At 45.8% G+C, this 19203-nt stretch overlaps 1 protein-coding gene across 2 annotated transcripts in view; it reads left to right on the top strand.

Moving 5' to 3' along the window:
* KCND3 (potassium voltage-gated channel subfamily D member 3) overlaps positions 1 to 19203 on the top strand; it is a gene marked incomplete at both ends in the record, with an annotated part of 221548 nt that overhangs the window by 192252 nt on the left and 10093 nt on the right. For both annotated transcript variants that reach the window (XM_080692908.1, XM_080692907.1), the window contains one exon: positions 17641 to 17803. In XM_080692908.1, coding sequence (XP_080549034.1) covers positions 17641 to 17803 — 163 coding nt within the window. The remainder of the gene's footprint in view (positions 1 to 17640; positions 17804 to 19203) is intronic.

The raw sequence follows: 19203 nt of genomic DNA, 5'->3' as shown, positions 1-19203 counted from the left end.
AAGGAGGGAATTCCCAGCAAAGAGAAGGGCTGAGGTAGAGTCTTGGAGTCATGGAGGAGCCCAGTGGTATCTGGGAGCACTGATGAGTACAGTTTGCCAGGAGTGTAGACAGCAGGAGGAAGAAAGCCTCCCTTCCCAGCCCCACAATGAGTCAGCTGCCGAGTCCAGCAGCCTCTGCCTCCTAAAGAGCCTCCCCTCTCCCCTCCTTCCCATCCCCACAGCCTCTCATCATTCCCCGCCTGGACCGGTGCTGTAGCCTATCCACTGACGGCTTCACCTTCATCCCATCAAGCCCATCGTCTACGCTACCTCAGGGCGATAGTTCACAGATGGATATTTGACCATATCATGCCCCTGATTAAAGTCCTTCATTGGCTCCCACTGCTTCCAGGCAGAAATTCACCTTAGCTGAACCCAGAAAGACGGCATGCGACCCCCCTCCCACCTCACTTCCCCTACCGTATAATCCAGCCATCCTTTCCAACCATTCCCTCGCAACCTCGGGCTAAGCCCCTGCTATCACCTCTTAGAAACCCTCTGAGCCTCCTCCAGTTGAATTTAGAGGCTTTGCACTCACACAGGCCTTCCCAGAGTGCTGTGGCACTGGGCTGCCATTGTGATGCACTCGTCTGCCTTCCCTGTGACATCATAAGCCCCTTGAGGACAGCACAAGCCTATCTACCCAGCTTTGTATCCCCAGCACCTAGTGAAGTGATGGACACAGGTAAACACCCAGGAGATGTTGGATGAATCCATCAGTCCAGACAGAGGGGGTGGGAATGAGTGGGCAGTGTGTGTGTGTGTGTGTGTGTGTGTGTGTGTGTGTGTGTGTGTCTTGTGGGCTACACGACAGGCAGGGCAGCCCTCAGGACCATCAGTCAGACTCACAAGAAGAGCTTCTGTTCCCTCCAACACCAGAGGCAGGGCTCGCCTTGTTTTCTTCATCTGGGTAACAACTGGTCTGAGGCTGATGGCTTCAGGCCCTTCTCCCCTAGCATTCTAGGCATCTGCAGATCTGTGAGCCAGGGGCAGAGGGTGCTTTGGAGCAGTGAGTCTCAAGGTGTGGTCTCCAGATCACCCAACATCAAGGACACGGAGGAACGTAGAATGCGGATTCTCAAGTTCACTGTAGAAGTCCGGAGGTCGGGGCCCAGCGATCTTTGTTTTCCAGCTCAGAAGTTTTCCCCTCGCTGACGTTTGAGAACCTCCAGCTCAGAATATGGGCTTTGTCACCCAGCACAATTGCTGTTGAGCTAGCAAAACAGGAGATGATTGCCTCAGACGGAGAATCAGACGTGACTGGGTGTGAAGCTGCCGAGCAGAGTCTACAGGGCCCCTTCCCCCAGAGCCTCTGCAGGCGGAGCCCAGGAACATCTCCCTTAGCAGAGGAGTCTCCCGCAGGGTGCCTGGGCTCGTGGCCCATTGAGAGCCCCTCCACGGTCTTGAGGGTTCTCTTTCTCCTGTGGATTAGACAAGTCCTTCGGCCCATCTCTCTCTTCCTGAAGCAGAGCACAGTGAGAAAGAGGGAGTGACCTGAAGTTAGACAAGTCTGGTTTGGATACCAGTTTGGATAAGCTGATGATTCTAAGCCTGTTACGAAAACCCTCTGAGCTTCAGTCTCCTCATCTAAAAAAGGGGGAGGGGCAAAGCTGGACATGGTGGCACACACCTGTAATCCTAGTACTCAGGAGGCTGAAACAAGAAGGATCACAGGTATGAGACTAGCCTCAGAAACCTTACAATGCCCTCATCAACTCAATAAGACCCTGTTTCAAAATAAAAAGGGCTGGGGTTGTAGCTCATAGGTAAAATGCCATTGGTATCCCCCCCAAAAAGGAGGGACTGATAATATCTCCTAGGGTTATTGTGAAGATCAAATGGCCCCTACTGGTGCTAAATAAAAAATAAACTGAATTATCACTGCGATTGTTACTAGGTTGCCTGCTCTGAGTCCCTCCTCTGTGGGCCCACCCCTAGGTAGAGTTTTCAGAGGAACTTGAAGGTTTTAAAAGGCAGCCCAGCCTTTTGGCTCCCGCTTTGCAGGTGAGCTCAGGAGAGCGTCTAGCTGCAGGGTCAGGAGCAGAAGTGTGTGTCCGGCAGCTGGTTAGAAAGGAGGAGTGACATGGGGTTTTCATTTCATTTCCCAGGCCCCCACCTTGGGAATCAGCAGCGAGGGGCAGAGGCATCTAGGATGGTGGCTGGTGCCTTAGATCTGGTGGCTTCTGATGTTTTCTGCCCCTTTCTTCTAACCTGACTCCATACTGACCCCTCAGGGCCACAGGTGTGGGCCAGAGTCACTAATCGTTACATATAGGACCTTTGGAATCAAAACGACCTAGTCCACATCCCAGTTCTGCAACTGGCTAGCTAAGGAACCTGCTCATATTTTCGAGCCATTCTGTGCCTCAGTTCCCTCTTCTACAAACGGAAGAGAATAATAATATCTATTTCTTGGGCTTGTTGGAAAGAGCAAATGAAATGGTGTGAGCACCCTCCATCCCTGACACAGTGAGTTTAAACACACATACAAGCCGAGCGTGGTGGCGCACGCTTGCAATCCCAGAATTCGGGAGGCTGAGATAGGAGGATCGCAGTTCAAGGACAGCCTCAGCTACTTAGTGAGGCCCTCAAAAACTCAGTGAGACCCTGTTTCAAAAATAAAGAATAAAAAAATAGGGCTGGAGGTGTAGCTCATAGGTAGAATGCCCCTGGGTTCCATCCCCAGTAAAAAATAAAATAAAATAAAATAAAATAAATAAATACATATACATCATGGCAGCACCACAGAGGCGTGGGCAGAGACATGGACACAGAAGGAAGCTGCACAGTTATCTGTCAAAGGACAAACACACCGGCCCAGGCTGGTGGTCTTGGTGTCCTTCAATGTGGTGGTCTACAATTGTCCTTTGCCTCTGGACAGGTAGATGACCCCAGATGAGTCCCTGGGACTCACGCTGGTGGCCCAAGTTCCCCCAAGAACTCTCCTTACCCTGACCCAGCTCACAAGAACAGCTTCTGTTCCCTCCAACCTCAGGGTCTCTAAGAAGCTAAGCTGGCGGGGGGGGGGGGTTGCACTGCAGACGCAGGTGCAGAGGTGGGCAGGCAGGAAGACTAAACATCCCCCTCACAGAAACTCCCTGGGGACGTGTCTCCTTGCTGGAGCTCACCAAATGCACAGTGCCTGGGCCCAGTGAAGAGTGGACTCCCCCACCAAACTGGCTGCCCGGTCCCTGCACTTATCTCCTGGCACCTGGAGGAGGAAATGAAGGCAGCAATTAATTGTACAAGGCGGGTGGTTTGTGCAGCTTAAGTTCAGATAAAAAGTTTAATTATCCCTAAGCCCTAATACAAATTAATTAGCCTTCCATATTAGGTGGGTAAGCTTCCCTGCTCTGCCTCAGCCCAGACATCACTGTAGATTACTGAGGATGTGCTAGGAGAGAGAGGGAGGCAGAGAAACACAGACTTCATCCCACCTGCTCAGGGCAGACAGCTGCCCACCGCGGCCCAGCCAGGGTCTGGCTGGAGCCTCATTGGGTGTGAGCATCATAGTTCACCTCTAGCTGGGATGCCCCCTCCAGGAGGGGGTTTCTTGCCCTTATTGTCCCCACCCCCAAAGCCCAGATGGCTCTGGAGGGGAGTCCTTATTTGCATGAATGGAGGAAGGCAAAGAAAAAATAAGACTCTGGGTTTGTTTTTTTATTTTCTAGACTAAGACTTTCTCATTCTTCTCTTTCTTTGAAATTCCACAGAATAACTAAGCATGGATGTCATTAGGACTTAGCTGCCAGGCTCCCAGCTCAGTGCTCCTAGCAGGCCGGCCCAAGGGGAGGCCAATCAATAAAGGGCCTGCCCATCATGGTCATTAGGATCATAATTAGCTGCTGCTTAATGAGTGTTTACTGTGTAGCAGGCATGTAGCCTTTGTAACAACATTGCAAGGTAGGTTTTACTCATTAACTGGAGCTTCCCAACAACAGCCACTGAAGGGGTCTGAGCAGGGAATGGCATGCTTGGACTTGCATTTTGAGAATACAATTCCTTATGAATTAAAGGGAAACAAAAGTAGAGGTGAGAAGTCTGATTAAGAGGCCTTTTGCAGAAGGACATTCTAGAAAGAATGGTGGTCTAGGTCCAGGGCTTGTTTATAGAGCCCTATAAGTGTTTGTTTATGAACACCTGTAAAGCTCTTACTATGTGTTGGACTGAATATTTATAACACGAGCCAGGTGTTGAGGCTCACACCTGTAGTTCCAGTATTTAGAAGGCTGAGATAGGAGATCGCAGGTTCGCAGCCAGCCTCAACAGTTTAGAAGGGCCCTCAGTAACTTAGCAAAACCCTGTTTTAAAATAATTTTTTTAAAGAATAAAGTAAGACCGGGTGTGGTGGTGCACGCTTGTAATCTCAGCATTTGGGAGGCTGAGACAGGAGGATCGCAGTTCGTGGACAGCCTCAGCTACTTAGTGAGGCCCTTTGCAACTCAGTGAGACTGTGTTTCAAAATAAAGAATAAAAAATAGGGCAGGAAGTATAGTCCAGAGGTCCATCCCCATTCCCCCCCTCAAAAAAAAAACATAAAGTAGGGTTGGGGGTGAGCTCAGAGGTAAAATTCCCCTAAGTTCACTCCCCAGTACCACAAAAAGAAAGAAAAAGGTAGTAACTCATTTAAGCCAGGTGTGGTGTACACACTTGTAATCCCAGTACTTGGGAAGGCCCAGACAGTAGCATTGTAGGTTCCAGGCCAGCCTCAGCAACTTAATAAGACCTTGTTTCAAAAATAAAAAGGAAGCCAGCCATGGTGGTGCACACTTGTAATCCCAGCATTCGGGAGACTGAGACAGGAGGATCGCGGTTCAAAGACAGCCTCAGCTACTACTTAGGCCCTTTGCAATTCAATGAGACCTTGTTTCAAAATAAAGAATTTAAAAATAGGGCTGGGGCTGTTGCTCGAAGGTAGAATGCCCCTGGGTTCCATCCCTAGTACAGCAAAAAATAAATAAATAGATAAATAAATAAATAGGGCTGGGTGAGGGTATAGTTCAGCATTAGAATGTCCCTGGGTTCAATCCCTAGCACCAAAAATAATAGTAGCTCACTTAATCCCTCACAACAATTTCCGTGGAGTAGGTCCCATTATTTTATCGTTGCCAGGAAACTGAGGACAGAGAAGGTAGATGACATGCCCAAAGTCACTCAGCTGACAAGCAGCAGAGCCAGGATTTACCCCAGGCAGTCTGGCCTCGGGGTCACCTACACCGCCCACCACCGGGGGCCACAGAGACTGAGAGAAGGAGGCAGGTTCTAGCTGAGTGTCCAGAGCCCTCTTTGGGGATGACCTCTCCCTGACCCCACACACACCTCCTCCTTCCTCTGCCCAGGAGGAACAGGAAGCGAAGGAGGAAGCCAGGCAATGGAAAGAAGCCAGTCCGGGTCTCATCCCAACAGTTCTGTCTCTCACTAGAGTGGCCTTGAGCAAGCTCATGTTTCCTTAGGACTTCAGCTCCTCACCCTAAAGTGGGTCCCCCTGCCTGAGGGGCAGGTTAGTGTGAGCCCCACCATGCAGCATGACAGAGGTCCTAGCCCTGTACCTTGCTCCCTCCTGTCCTTCAACTCCTTAGCCCCTCTTCTTCAAGTCAAACTTTCCCAGTCTGATGCTTTCCTTGAGAAAACTGTTAGGTAATTCAGCCTCCCCACCCCTTGCTCTGGACACAGTCCCATTCACCAGTGTTCTATAGAACATATGCTGCCTGGAGTGGGTTGTGGTGGCACTTGTCTATAATCCCAACACTTGGGAGGCTGAGCTAGGAAGATCACAGAGTTGAGGCCAGCCTCAGCCACTTATCAAGACCCTCTGTGACTTTGACCATTTCTTTTCTTTTTCTTTTTTCTTTTTCTTTTTTTTTTTCTTTTTTTTTTTTTTGTGGTACTGGGGGTGGAACCCAGGGGCTTTCTACCTCTGGGCTATACTCCCAGAACTATTTTATACTTTATTTGGAAACAGGGTCTCACTAAGTTCCTAAGAGCCTCACTAATTAGCTGAGGCTGGCTTTGAACCTGTGCGATCCTTCTATCTCAGTGCTTCCCAAGCACTGGGATTACAAACATGCGCCACCATGCCCGGCGACCCTGTTTCAAGATTAAAAAAAAAAACTTAAATAGGGTTGGATATGTAGCTCAGAGGTAGAATGCCTTTGGGCTCAATCCTCAGTAACAACAACAAAAAAATTTTAAGAATATATAGAGGGACTTCCGGGAAGATGGTGACCGAGAAAAGTGATTGAGTCCTACTAACAAGCAATCTCTATTGCCACAAAATCAGCACTTTTCATAGCCAGAAAACACCATCAGCACAAAAATAAAAACTGTAAATACAAGAAGCACAAAAATAAAAACTGTAAATACAAGAGATAGAGAAAAAGAAGACTAGAAGAACCAGAGACCAAAAAAGAAACCAGCCCGCATTGCAGCTGCAGAGCCGCGCCTGTGCCATCTTGCCTCAGAGCACCAGGCTTCAGAGAAGAAAGGGACTCAGAACGGAGACCAAAACCAGAAAAGAAATACCCCAGCCTCATGTCCGAGGGCACGGCAGCAGCGCCATATTGCCAGCAGTGGTGGTGAGTTTACTGTGCCCACGAGAGCTCCAGATCAGCGCATTCAACAACCCATCAGGCTCCAGAGAAGAAAGGTAAATGAGGCGCTGAAGTGAGCAGCTGCAGATCATTTGGGTGTAATTCAGCAGTTTTTTCAGCGCAAAGAACGTCTAAAACTCCCAGTGGCCAAGCTCTTCACGCCCTCCAGGGATTCAGAATGGAACTCAAAACCAGAAAAGAAAAATGCCAACCTAACGGCCGAGGGTGTGGCAGCAGCGCCATATTGCTGGCAGTGGCAAGTTCACCGTGCCCATGATAAAAACACTGCAGAGAATTGGAATAGAAGGAACATATCTCAACATCGTTAAGTCAATCTACAATAAGCCCACCGCCAACATCATATTAAATGGAGAAAAACTTCAAGAATTTTCCCTAAAAACAGGAACGAGACAAGGATGTCCGTTATCACCACTTCTCTTCAATATAGTACTAGAGACTCTAGCCAGAGCAATAAGGCAAGAAAAGGAAGTCAAAAGAGTACAAATAGGAAAAGAACTCAAACTTTCACTATTTGCAGATGACATGACACTATATTTAGAAAACCCAACAAACTCAACCAAAAGGCTTATCGAACTGATCAACAAATTCAGCAAAGTGTCTGGATACAAAAATCAATCTCAAAAAATCAGAAGCTTTCCTGTACACCAACCATAAATCCACTGAAAAATAAATTCAGAAAATACTTCCACTCAGGATCTCCCACAAAAAGATAAAATACTTAGGAATAAACTTAACCAAGGAGGTAAAAGATCTCTACAAAGAAAATTATAAAACATTGAAAAAAGAAATCGAAGATGATCTTAGAAGATGGAAAGATCTTCCATGTTCATGGATTGGCAGAATAAATATCATTAAAATGGCCATCCTTCCAAAAGTGATCTACAGATTCAATGCAATGCCCATTAAACTACCAAGATCATTCCTCAAAGACATAGAAAAATCAGTCCTTAAATTTATTTGGAATAACAAAAAGCCCAGAATAGCCAAGGTAGTTCTCAGCAACAAAAACCATGCAGGAGGAATCACAATACCTGACTTTAAACTATACTACAAAGCCATTGTAATAAAAACAGCATGGTACTGGCACAAAAACAGATATATAGACCAATGGAGTAGAATAGAAGACACAGAAACAAGTCCACACACTTTCAGCCAATTGATTTTTGGCAAAGGGGCCAAACACATACACTGGAAAAAAGATAGCCTGTTCAGCAAATGGTATTGGCAAAACTCGTTAACCATATGCAGAAAATTGGAAATTAATCCCACTTTCTCACCCTGCATAAGAGTCAATTCAAGGTTGAAGCTTGTGCTTGCAAATCTGAAAAGGCACAGGAAGTTGTAAGGGTACTACTCCAAGAAATTATTCCCCGTTTTGGAGTCCCCCACTCATTAATAGATTTTTACTTACACTGTGCCTGACATCCCCAGTCCTCAGAAAAGGTAAAAAGAGCAAATGGGATTTTAAAAGATTCTGTTTTGTCCAGGTGACCTGGCATTCATCAAATCATCTAAAATCTTTATTCCAAAGCCTATTTCAAGTTTCCACAGCAGTACTTTCTGGATTCACGTGGTGCAAAATAAACTTAATGCATCCCACTTTTATGTGTTTCAGCTTAAGTCAACAAAACAGTTTTAATTTTTCATTTAAATGCTATTTTATTAACCTGTATCATAAATATTATCTCATAGGGTTAAAGTGTTCTGACAGACAAAACCTGGCAGACATCTACCGAGGCCTTTGACTCATCATAGACACATGCGACATGGACCCATCTAATCTCCCCATGCCAACTTCATACATATGTACCCTAAGCCAGGGCCCCCTTACATCGCCCCTATTCGGCTTCGAAGCAGCTCGATGAGTCGTCGCCCTGATTCCTTTGCTAGGGGTACATGTATGTATGTAATAATAATGGGGTAAAATTGATGGAAACTTAGCCCATGTTAAATGTTTGTAAAATTATAAATGTCAAACTGTATTTTCTGTACCTACCTTTGGCCTGACAGATGTCAGGGAGTTACTAGACAAAGGGGGGAATGTGCCAGTATGGGGAATGACCTAGGAAGATTTGGGAAAGCTCTGATTATTAATATATTTCAAAAGAAAATAATTGGTATATTTCAAAATAGTTGTGTCAAAATGGAGGCAGACATGGATAAAGAAAGGACTTGCTTTCGGCCTAACAACAGGCAGCTATTCCAGTGTAAATCAACCTAGCTCAAAGTACTTAACAAGTCAATAGAGGAGAACTAGGGCTTCCTCTTTCTAAAGACAGATCTACATGATCTAAGGGGGATGGGGCAGGGTTTGACCTTGCCCTTTATGAAAGGAGACACCTTACCACACCTTGCTAGGGGAGGTACCTTACAGGGACTTTCAGGTCAGAGTCACGCAAACAAGATGGAGGTCATGGGTATAAAAAAGGCCAAGTCCACGTGTAATCCCTTTGGTGTACTCATTCAAGTCATCCCCTCATGCCATCTTGGCATGGGGCTGTCTTTCTATTTTCTGTATTTCTATCTTTCTAATAAACTTCTTTAAATCTTAAAAAAAAAAAAAGTCAATTCAAGATGGATCAAAGACTTGGAAATCAAACCAGAGACCTTGAAGCTCCTTGAAGAGGGCATAGGTCCAACACTGCAAAACATAGGCACAGATAAACACTTTTTCAACAAGACCCCAAGGCACAACAAATTAAAAGGCAAATCAATACATGGGATTGCATGAAACTGAAGAGCTTCTGTTCAGCAAAGGAAACTATCAAGAACCTCAAACAAGAGCCAACAGAATGGGAGAAGATTTTTGCCACCTACACCACTGATAGAGGACTAATATCTAGAATATACAGAGAACTCAAGAAACTCAACACTAATAAAACAAATCATCCAATAACAAAATGGGCAAACAAACTAAATAGACACTTCACAAAAGAAGAAATTCAAATGGCCAATAAATGCATGAAAAAATGCGCAACATCACTGGCAATCAGAGAGATGCAAATCAAGACTACCCTGAGATTTCACCTAACTCCAACTAGAATGTCAGTCATTCAAAACACAAACAACAACAAATGCTGGTGAGGAGGTGAAGTGGGAACTCTAAAACATTGTTGGTGGGATTGCAATTAGTGCAACCACTTTGGAAAACAGTGAAGTGCTTTGCAACTTAGTGAGGCCCTGTTTCAAAATTAAGAATAAAAAATAGGACTGGGTGTGTAGCTCAGAGGTATAATGCTCCTGGGTTCCATCTCCAGTAGCACAAAAAAAGAAGAAAAAATAAAAAAGAATATATAGAGCCTGAAATGCAACACAGCAGCCTGGAAGTGGTCTATAGCAAGACCTTTTTCTGCTAAAATCAGGGTCTAAGCCAGGCACATGCCTGTAATCCCAGTACTTGGGAGACTGAGACCAGAGGATCACAAGTTCAAGGACAGCCTCAGCAAGTAGTGAGACTCTCATCAACCTAGCGAGATCCTGTTTCAAACTAAAAAAAAATAAAATTGGCCTACAGGTATAGCTTGGAAGTAGAATGCCCCTGGGATTTGGTTCGATTCCTACTATCAAGAAATTAAAATCAGAATGTAGTGAAATTACACGGGTGGCCAAGGTTGAAATTAAATTCTTTAGTGTTTTTTAACATAGACTCCTATTACACCAATCTCTCCTATCAGCTATGCAAGTCATTGAGTATTTGAATCAAAATATTGGTGGTATCATTTATCTTTGTTAAAATTAAATTGGTTGGTTTCTCCCATGATTACGACCTGTTAAAATCATTTTGACTCAGCAACCTAGCAAGACCCTGTTTCCAAGCAAATATAAAAAGGGCTGAATATGTAGCTTGGCCTCAAGTCCTAGCACCACACACAAGAAAGAGAGAAAGAAAGAAAAGAAGAGAAAGAGAGAAAGAAGAAAGAAATGATAGATAGATGATAGATAGATAGATAGATAGATAGATAGATAGATAGATAGATAGATGATAGATAGATGATAGGTAGATAGATCCCGGGCAGAGTGGCGCACACCTGTAATCCTAGTACTTTGGAAGCTGAGACAGGAGGATCACAGGTTTGAGGCCAGCCTCAGCTACTTAGCAAGGCCCTCCTCAACTTAATAAGCCTGTTTTAAAATAAAATATAACTGGGAGTTGAGCATGGTGGCACACGCTTGTAATCCCAGCGCTTGGGAGGCTGAGACAGGAAGATCGCACAGGTTCGAAACCAGCCTTAGCTACTGAGTGAGGCTGTCATCAACTTAGTGAGACCCTGTTTCCAAATAAAGTATAAAACAGGTCTGGAAGTATAGCCCAGAGGTAGAAAGGCCCCTGCCAGTACTAATATATATAATCTTGGGGAATGTAGCTCATATATATCTGGGTATGATAGCACCTGTAATCCCAGAACTTGGGAGGCTGAGACAGGAGGATCACAGGTTCAAAATCAGCCTCAGCTTAGTGAGGCACTCAGCAATTTAGCAAGATCCCGCTTCCAAACAAAAATAATAATAAAATAGGGTTAGGGGTATAGCCCAGAGGTAGAAGGCCCCTGAGTTCTACCCCCTAATACCACAAAAAATAAAAATAAGCCAAGAGTGGTAGTGCACGCTTCTAATCCAGCATTCAGGAGGCTGAGACAGGAGGATCATGGTTCATAGACAGCCTCAGCTACTTAGTGAGGCCCTTTGCAACTCACTGAGACTCTGTTTCAAAATTAAAAATAAAAAATCGGGCTGGAGGTGTTGCTTGGAAGTAAAATGCCCCTGGGTTCCATTCCCAGTACTGCAAATAAATTTAATTAATTAATTAAATAGAGCTGAGGATGTAAATGGGAGGCAAAATGCCCCTGGGTTCAATCCCCAATGCCACACACACACACACACACACACACACACACACACACATCATTTGCCTCCTATTAAAGACTCCAATTCACAATAGATCTGTCATTTATAAGTTTGAAAAAACTTAAAGCCAGCAGCAGCAGCAGCAGTAGCATGGGATTCAAAGGCAAGAGGTTTAAGTGACAGTAATTTGCTAGTGAGCAGAGTCAAGGAAGGATGCAACTACTAACCCACAGTACGTCGGCAGTAAGAAGCTGGCCTTCTGCAAAAACCAGAGCAAGAGCTCAGGCTCCGCCTGCCCTGCCCATCTCACCTCCTTCTGGCGTCAGCCTTCTTCCTTCCTAACTACAATCTGGCTACCAACAGATCCAAAGTTTACTTGTTGTAGCTCCTTCCTGTCTTCTCTTCTCTCTTTCTTTTTTTGGGGCTGGGGATTGAACCCAGAGTCATACTATCTATATCCAAGCTGCACCCCTAGTCCTTTTATGTTTTTGTTTGGAAACAGAATCTCACTAAGTTGTTGAGGGCCTCACTAAGTTGCTGAGGCTGGCCCTGAACCTGTGATCCTCCTGTCTCGGCCTCCCAAGTATTGGGATTACAGGTGTGTGCCACCATGCCTAGTTATAGCTTCTTTCTTCAAAAGACATTGGTCTGGTCCCAAAGACACAACCCAAGGAAGGAGAAAAGGTGCTCAGCATCATTATCCATCAGGAAAATACAAATTGAAATCACACTAAGATGCTGGGCACAGTGGCACACACCTGTAATCCAGTACCTGAGAAGCCAAGACAGGAGGATCACAGGCTCAAGGCTAGTGCAAGGTAACTTAGCAAGACTCTATTTCAAAACTAATAAAAACAAAAAGGGCTGGAGTATAACTCAGATGTAGAATGCCCCTGGTTTAAATCCCTAGTACCACAAGATTTATATATGTATATATTTATAAATATATAAATAAATATATACAAAGGGCTGGGGAATGTAGCTCAATGGTAGAACACCTCTGGGTTCAATCCCCAGTACCTTCCACAAAATCCACTGAGGTGCATTACACCCTCCATCATAGCTATAATCACAAAGACAATAACAAGTGTCATCCTACAAAAGGAGAAATTGGATCTCTCATTTACTGCCAGTGGGAATGTAAAATGACACATTTGGAACACAGTCTGGCAGTGCCTCAGACTGTTAAATATTGTTATCGTATGACTCCTAGAGAACTGAAAACATATGTCCGCACAAAAACTGTACACACATTCGTGGCAGCATTACTCATGATAGGTGCAAACACGATAACAACCCAAGTGTCTATCAGCTGATGAGTATATGTCCGTACAGTTGAATATTACGGAGGCATGAAAAGGAATGAAATACTGATGCATGCTATGATGTGGATAAATATTATGTTGAGTGAAAAAAATTTAGACACACAAGGCCACAGACATGATTCATTTAAATGAAATGTCCAAAAGAGGGAAATCTATAGCGACAGAATCAGCAGTTCCCAGGGAATGAGCAGACGCCAGGGAATGGGCTACGGAATGGTCACTGACTGACTGTTAGAGAGTATGAATTTTCTTTGGGGAGTGGGGTTAAATAAATGTTCTAAAGAGACTATGAGCCGGGCGTGGTGGCGCACGCTTGTAATCCCCGCACTTGGGAGGCAGAGACAGGAGGATTGTGCAGGTTCAAAGCCAGCCACGCGCGCTGGCTTAGGAGACCCCGTTTCCAAATAAAAATGTAAAAATAGGTCTGGGAGTGTAGCCCGGAGGTAGAAGGGCTTCCAGGAACCCCAGTACCACAAAATAAATAAATAAATATATAAAGTTAGACTGTGATGCTGGAAACACAACTGTGTAAATTCACTATAAGCTATAGAAATGTGCAATTTAAATGGTTGAATTTAATAGTATGTAAATTGTATCTCAATAAAGCTGTTAGAAAAATAGATCCAGGAAGGATACCAGCTTGGGTCAGATGCCTTGTTTTGGACTTGCTGTGACTAGTGGGAATAGGGGCAGAGGGGAAGGTTCCAGAGTTGGTTATAATGAGGGCACGGTTCTGGATGGGTAGAATATTAGCAAATCAAACGATAGTGTTTGCTGCACTGGCTACTTATAGAATTAAGTGTTTCATCTGACTTATTATCACAACTCTAGAAAGACCCATTTTATAGGTGGCAGAGGGTCGAGCTAAATAAGTTGCCCGGGATCATTTAACTGGTTAGTAAGTAGTGTAGGACTAGGGTTCAAATTCAGGTCTGACTCCAATGGCTTCTCTCAATTATTAGGCCATGCTGCCTCCCTCTGGCTTTATACGAATTTTTGAAAAATTCTAGAACACACCACTGGAGACCTAACTTTAGATCCAGTCTTTCTTTCATTTACCTATTTACTGATTCTCTCAAGGAGACCCTGTAACATGCACACTGGGAGCTCCCTTGGCTCGCACAGGACCACCATGGGTGATCTTGGAGAAGTTCCAGATGTCTAGAGATGGCTACTGGTCCCCTAGTAACCACACTGCTGTCCACACTGCCTTCCTCCAGCAACGTCAAGGGTATAAAGAACTGGGACAACCACACATCTTGCTGAAAACTATGACACAATAGGTCTGGAGCAGTCTCCAGATCCACCAGCCAGTTAACCTCACTCTCCAAACAAGAAAGCAGGTTAATTTGGCAAGATGGGTGCATAGCAAACCGATACAGTTTATTTTCCAAGTGTTCACAAGCTGTCCACTTAATAATCTGCTCTTGAATTCCGCCAGCAATACCATGGCAAAATTGATGGACGCCAAGCCTGTTGCTCTGTGGTTTCTTGGGCCCCCATCCCTTTCTTTTGAAATACTGATACATCTCTATCTGCTGCACCATGACTTATGTGGTCTCACGGGCAGTAGTTGTGCAACCCCATCTGCTCGTTCCTCCTGCGTTCCCGGGTAGGGTCCCGGTGGGCGAGTCCACTGAATCTGGCTGGGCACTTGCCCTGGCTTCAAGCTCCCAATCCTTCCTATGGGCATGAGTCCCAGCCTTCCCAAGCTGAAGCACATGCCTCCTGGTGAAGAAGGCAGAAGCGCCTGGCAGTGGAACCGTTCCGCTCTCTCTTGTCATGTGCTACCGGCAGACCATCTGCCCCGGCGGTAGGCATCGCCAGCGCCTCCTCATTCTTTCTTCAGAGGGATGAGGCAACCTTTCTGTGGTCCTCAGCGATTTCACCAGCCTCAGCCCCTCTGACGCAGCCTTCCTGGCCCTAGTCCTCTGCGGCCGCCATGCTGCTTGTTCCTCCAGGAAAGGCCCAGTGGCTGCCTGTCAGTCGTGTTGAAAATCCTGGCTAGCTCGAACCATCTCAGGGCCGCCCACTTTTCCCCTTCACTGGGATTATTTGAACCTGGGACAATTATGTTTTTAGAGTTTCCTACTGACACAGACTATGGTTTCCAGAATGCCTAGATAAAAGTGAGAGTTGATGTGCTAGAGTTCTCAGAAAGAATTTGCTGCTTTTGGTTCAGTGTGGGTGGGGGGAGTCAATGTCCCCATTAGTTCCCAGGTCAGAAGCACGCCCTTAGCCTGGGTCCTGATACCCAGCTGATACCTGCCGTAGTATATTATAAACCCTTTTCTCTTTTTTCTCTAGAATAAAATAAAAGATTGATTAAACCCTATGCAATGTGAATAGTGAACCTTAGTTTTTTTTTGTTTTTTTTTTGTTTTTGTTTTTGTTTTGTTTTGTTTTGGTGGTACTGGGGTTCCTGGAAGCCCTTCTACCTCGGGGCTACACTCCCAGACCTATTTTTACATTTTCATTTTGGAAACAGGGTCTCCTAAGCCAGCGCACGGCTGGCTTCGAACCTGCGCGATCCTCCTGTCTCCGCCTCCCAAGCGCGGGGATTACAAGCGTGCGCCACCACGCCCGGCTGAACCTTAGTTTTGAAATTTCAGAGGATTAAGAAATTTTTGGAAATAAATTATATTTCACTGAAAAATAAAAAATCAATTGTGGCTGGGTGTGGTGGTACACACTTGTAATCTCAGTACTTGGGAGGCTGAGACAGGAGGATTGCAGGTTTGTGGCCAGCCCTAGCTACTTAGTGAGACCTTCTGCAACACAGTGAGGCTCTGTTTCAAAATAAAGAATACATAAGTCTAGGGGTATAGCTTGGAAGTTAAAATGCCACTGGGTTCAATTCCCAGTACCAAAAAAATAAAAGCAATCATGTTCATTTTTTGTGAGTTGTATATGTTACAATGGAATATAATATAGGTTTTTAACAGGGTGTGGTGGTGGTACTCACTATAATTTCAGTACTAGGGAGACTGAGATAGGACATCCTCAGCAACTTAATGAGACTCATAGCAATCTAGCAAGACCCTGTTTCAAAATTTAAAAAAAAAAAAAGGGCTAGTGTGTAGCTTGGAGGTAGAATGCCTCTGGGTTCAATCCCCAGTACCACCGATGACGACAACGACGACGACGATGATGTACATTACCCTTACCATCTTCATTTTACAGACAAGGAAGAGGAGATCCCAAGTAGTAGTCCCGCCACTGTTTAATGGTGGGGCTGGGAGTTTGGGACCCAGGTCACCTCAGTGGAGAGTCCACATTCACAACCTAATCACCAAAGCTTGCTGTGTGTGGCACACCAAGGGGGCAAAATGGTCTCAGTCAGAAGGAGCTCAGCAGGCCCTAATGTCAGTGTGTGTCTGGGGCAGCCTGAGTGGGCTCAGGGCCTGGACCCCAAGGAGGAGGAAAACAGTGCTCAAAAGAGGAGCCTGCTTCTGAGGGTACTGAGGGACTTGAAGGAAATCATCCATTCATTCACCTATCACCTGCCACCAAACCCTTAGATGTCCAAATGAGGACTTTAGCCTTCTCCATTCCCTTCCACACCCTTTCTGGAGGCCCAGGACACCAGGTCCCCGTGAGACAAGCCACTTTGAGCCTACTTTGGCAGCCACCATTCCTGGTCCTGTTGTGCCTGTTTCTGCTGAAGAAACACAGAAGACACAGAGAAGGGAAGGTGGTGTTTCTGGCTTTGGCCAGAGGAGTTATCACAGCTCTGCTTATGAAGGCCTTTAAATTATCTCAGTAAAGGAAGCTAAACGCTTAACCACTGTAGACGGCATCTTATTGATTACGGAAGAGAGGTTCTGGCCGGCCTGTCAGAGGCTGAATGGGAGCCAGACCATGCCGGTCCCAGTGGGCCACTGCCAGCGTGTGAAGTACTTCAGAGGCTTCTCCAGGCTCCCGAAGGAGCTGGCACTGTCCCACTGTGGCTTCATAGCAAAAGAGACCAAGTTTCAGAGCTCACAGTCCAACTCTAAAACAGAGTGGGCAGTAGAAAAGATGCAAAAGCAAGAGGGGTAGATTTTAACCCCAGCTGAACAAAGAAGGGTAATCCACACACTGCCTCCGAGCCTCAGTTCCCACCTCTGTACATTGGGCTAGCAATACAAAGTCCACGGGACTACCGGAGCTTATCTGAGGTCAATCTTAAAATTGCTTTGTAAATTGAAAATCTCCATACAAATAGAGAGTGATGATTTATCATTGTTATGATCATAAATGAGATCCTGTTGCTCTTCTGCTTAAAATTCATCCATGGCTCATCATAGCTGGGATAAAAATCGATAATGCTCTCCGTGGCCCACAGGATGCCCCCTGCTCTGGCCCTGCCTGGCCCCTCACCCTCCTTGGTTTCGCCCCTCCCCACCCTCGCTGTGTCCAGTCCCTCAGGCCTGCTGACAGTTCCTAGAACAGGTCAAGCTCCTTTCCACTCCCTCAGGGCCTCTGCACTTTCTGGATCCTTCCCCTTCGGTCTCAGCCTATTAGCACCTCGGAGAGGCCTTCCCTGACCAGATTGCTGTCCCTGGCACCTCTCCTCCCTCCACTCTGTTCATAAAAACAACTACTGGCACAATTTTTGCATTTTGTTTTAAATGTATTCTTTACATTTAAATGTTTTAAATGCTTACTTGTGTGTGGTCTTTCCCTTGTAGGAAACTGGCTCCATGAACACAAGATCTTGTCTCTTGTGTTTGCTGGTGCTCTGAATAATTGTTGAGTGAACGAATGACTGGCTGAGGAGCCTGGCTTGTTTCCCAAGCGGCCCTCTCTCCCTCACACTCTGCTTCTCTCTTTGTCAGATATGGAGACATGGTGCCTAAGACGATTGCAGGGAAGATCTTCGGCTCCATCTGCTCCCTGAGTGGTGTCCTGGTCATTGCCCTGCCGGTCCCTGTGATTGTCTCCAACTTTAGCAGGATTTACCACCAAAACCAGAGAGCTGATAAGCGCAGAGCACAAAAGGTAAGCCACAGACACAGGGCCAGGGGCGGAGGTCTCCAGGCCTGGAGTCCTTTGGAGGGTCCCCAACCAGATGGCCACTGGCTTGGGAAGGTGAGGCAGCATCCTGCCACCAGTCAGCTGCAAAAGGCAACAACTCCCAATTATCCATAAGCCGATTATCCACCTTTTGTGTATCCCATGGCAATTACTGGGTCCCTGGCTCCTCTCTCTCCCAGCCAAGAGGTTGCTGAGAAACAGCCTTTGTTTTGTTTGTTTCACTTGCCACTAGGGGTTGAACCAAACTTTTCATTTTTTATTTTGAAACATGGCCTCACAAAGTTGCTAAGACTGGCCTGGAATCTGTGATCCTCCTGTCCCAGCCTCCCAAGTATTCAGCAATTTAATGAGGTCCCTAAACAACTTAGCAAGACTCCATCTCAAAAAAATAAATAAATAAAATAAAATAAAAAGGGCTGGGGACGTAGCTGGAAGGTAGAATGTCTCTGGGTTCAACCGCTAAGTACCCAAAATAATAAGTACCAGGATTACAGGCATGCACCACTGCACCTGGCACCATAGTCTTGTTTTAATATCCCATAATAGCCTATACAAAACCTAGTGACAAAAATAAATGTGCCAAGAGGAAAAATGAATACGAGGAAAGGAGAATGTCCTGAGGCCAATGCGTTCAGGAACAAACAGCACATCAGGCTTCCTAACCTCCAGGGTACCACGGGGTGAAGGCACAGAACCCAGCTGCCGGGCAGGAGACACATCGGCAGTCTGTCCAGTACACGCTCCTTCGTCGGCTGGGGTGGGGGAGGGAGATGTCGGGAGGCTTGGGTGCTCAGGAGTGCTCCTTTCTCTAGAAGAACTCATTCACTCAGCCAGCTCTTGTCCCTGGAGTTTCAAAGGCAGCTGGCTGGTGAGGGTCCCTGGGGGAGACTTTGTACCAGGGTTCCTATCAGGAAAGGTTCTCTCAGGACGCCATCATTTCCCTTCTCACCCAGGCTCAGCTGCGGTGCCCCTTCAGCAGCAGCACCTGGGCCTGCAGGGGGAGCCAGAGACCCTGGGTGCAGAGGATGGGCAGGAGGGGACTTTGTTGAAAGATTGGTTTGGGGGTTGGGGACTTTGTCTTTATTTTCTTCTGACTTTCATTTGTTTTCTCTACAAACATTTACTGAGCATCTACTGAAGCTGGGTCATTCCACCTACTATCAAGGATAAATAGCAGAGCTAAGTTCTAGATCAGAGGAATCCAGAATTTCTTAACGGATCCATGTATACTAACTGTAATGAAGCATGGAGTTGTGAAAGATAGCTCCAGAATGGATAACAATCATTATATAATTTACACAGAATAATACATAATAAAATATATATATATATAAAATTTTCAGCTAAACTGCTTGGTCCTCACC

This window comes from Muscardinus avellanarius (genome assembly GCF_963383645.1).
Source record: "Muscardinus avellanarius genome assembly, chromosome: 3".
In the NCBI taxonomy this organism is placed as follows: domain Eukaryota; kingdom Metazoa; phylum Chordata; class Mammalia; order Rodentia; family Gliridae; genus Muscardinus; species Muscardinus avellanarius.
Note: the sequence above shows the minus strand (reverse complement) of the source record. Positions and strands in the feature narration are given on the sequence as shown.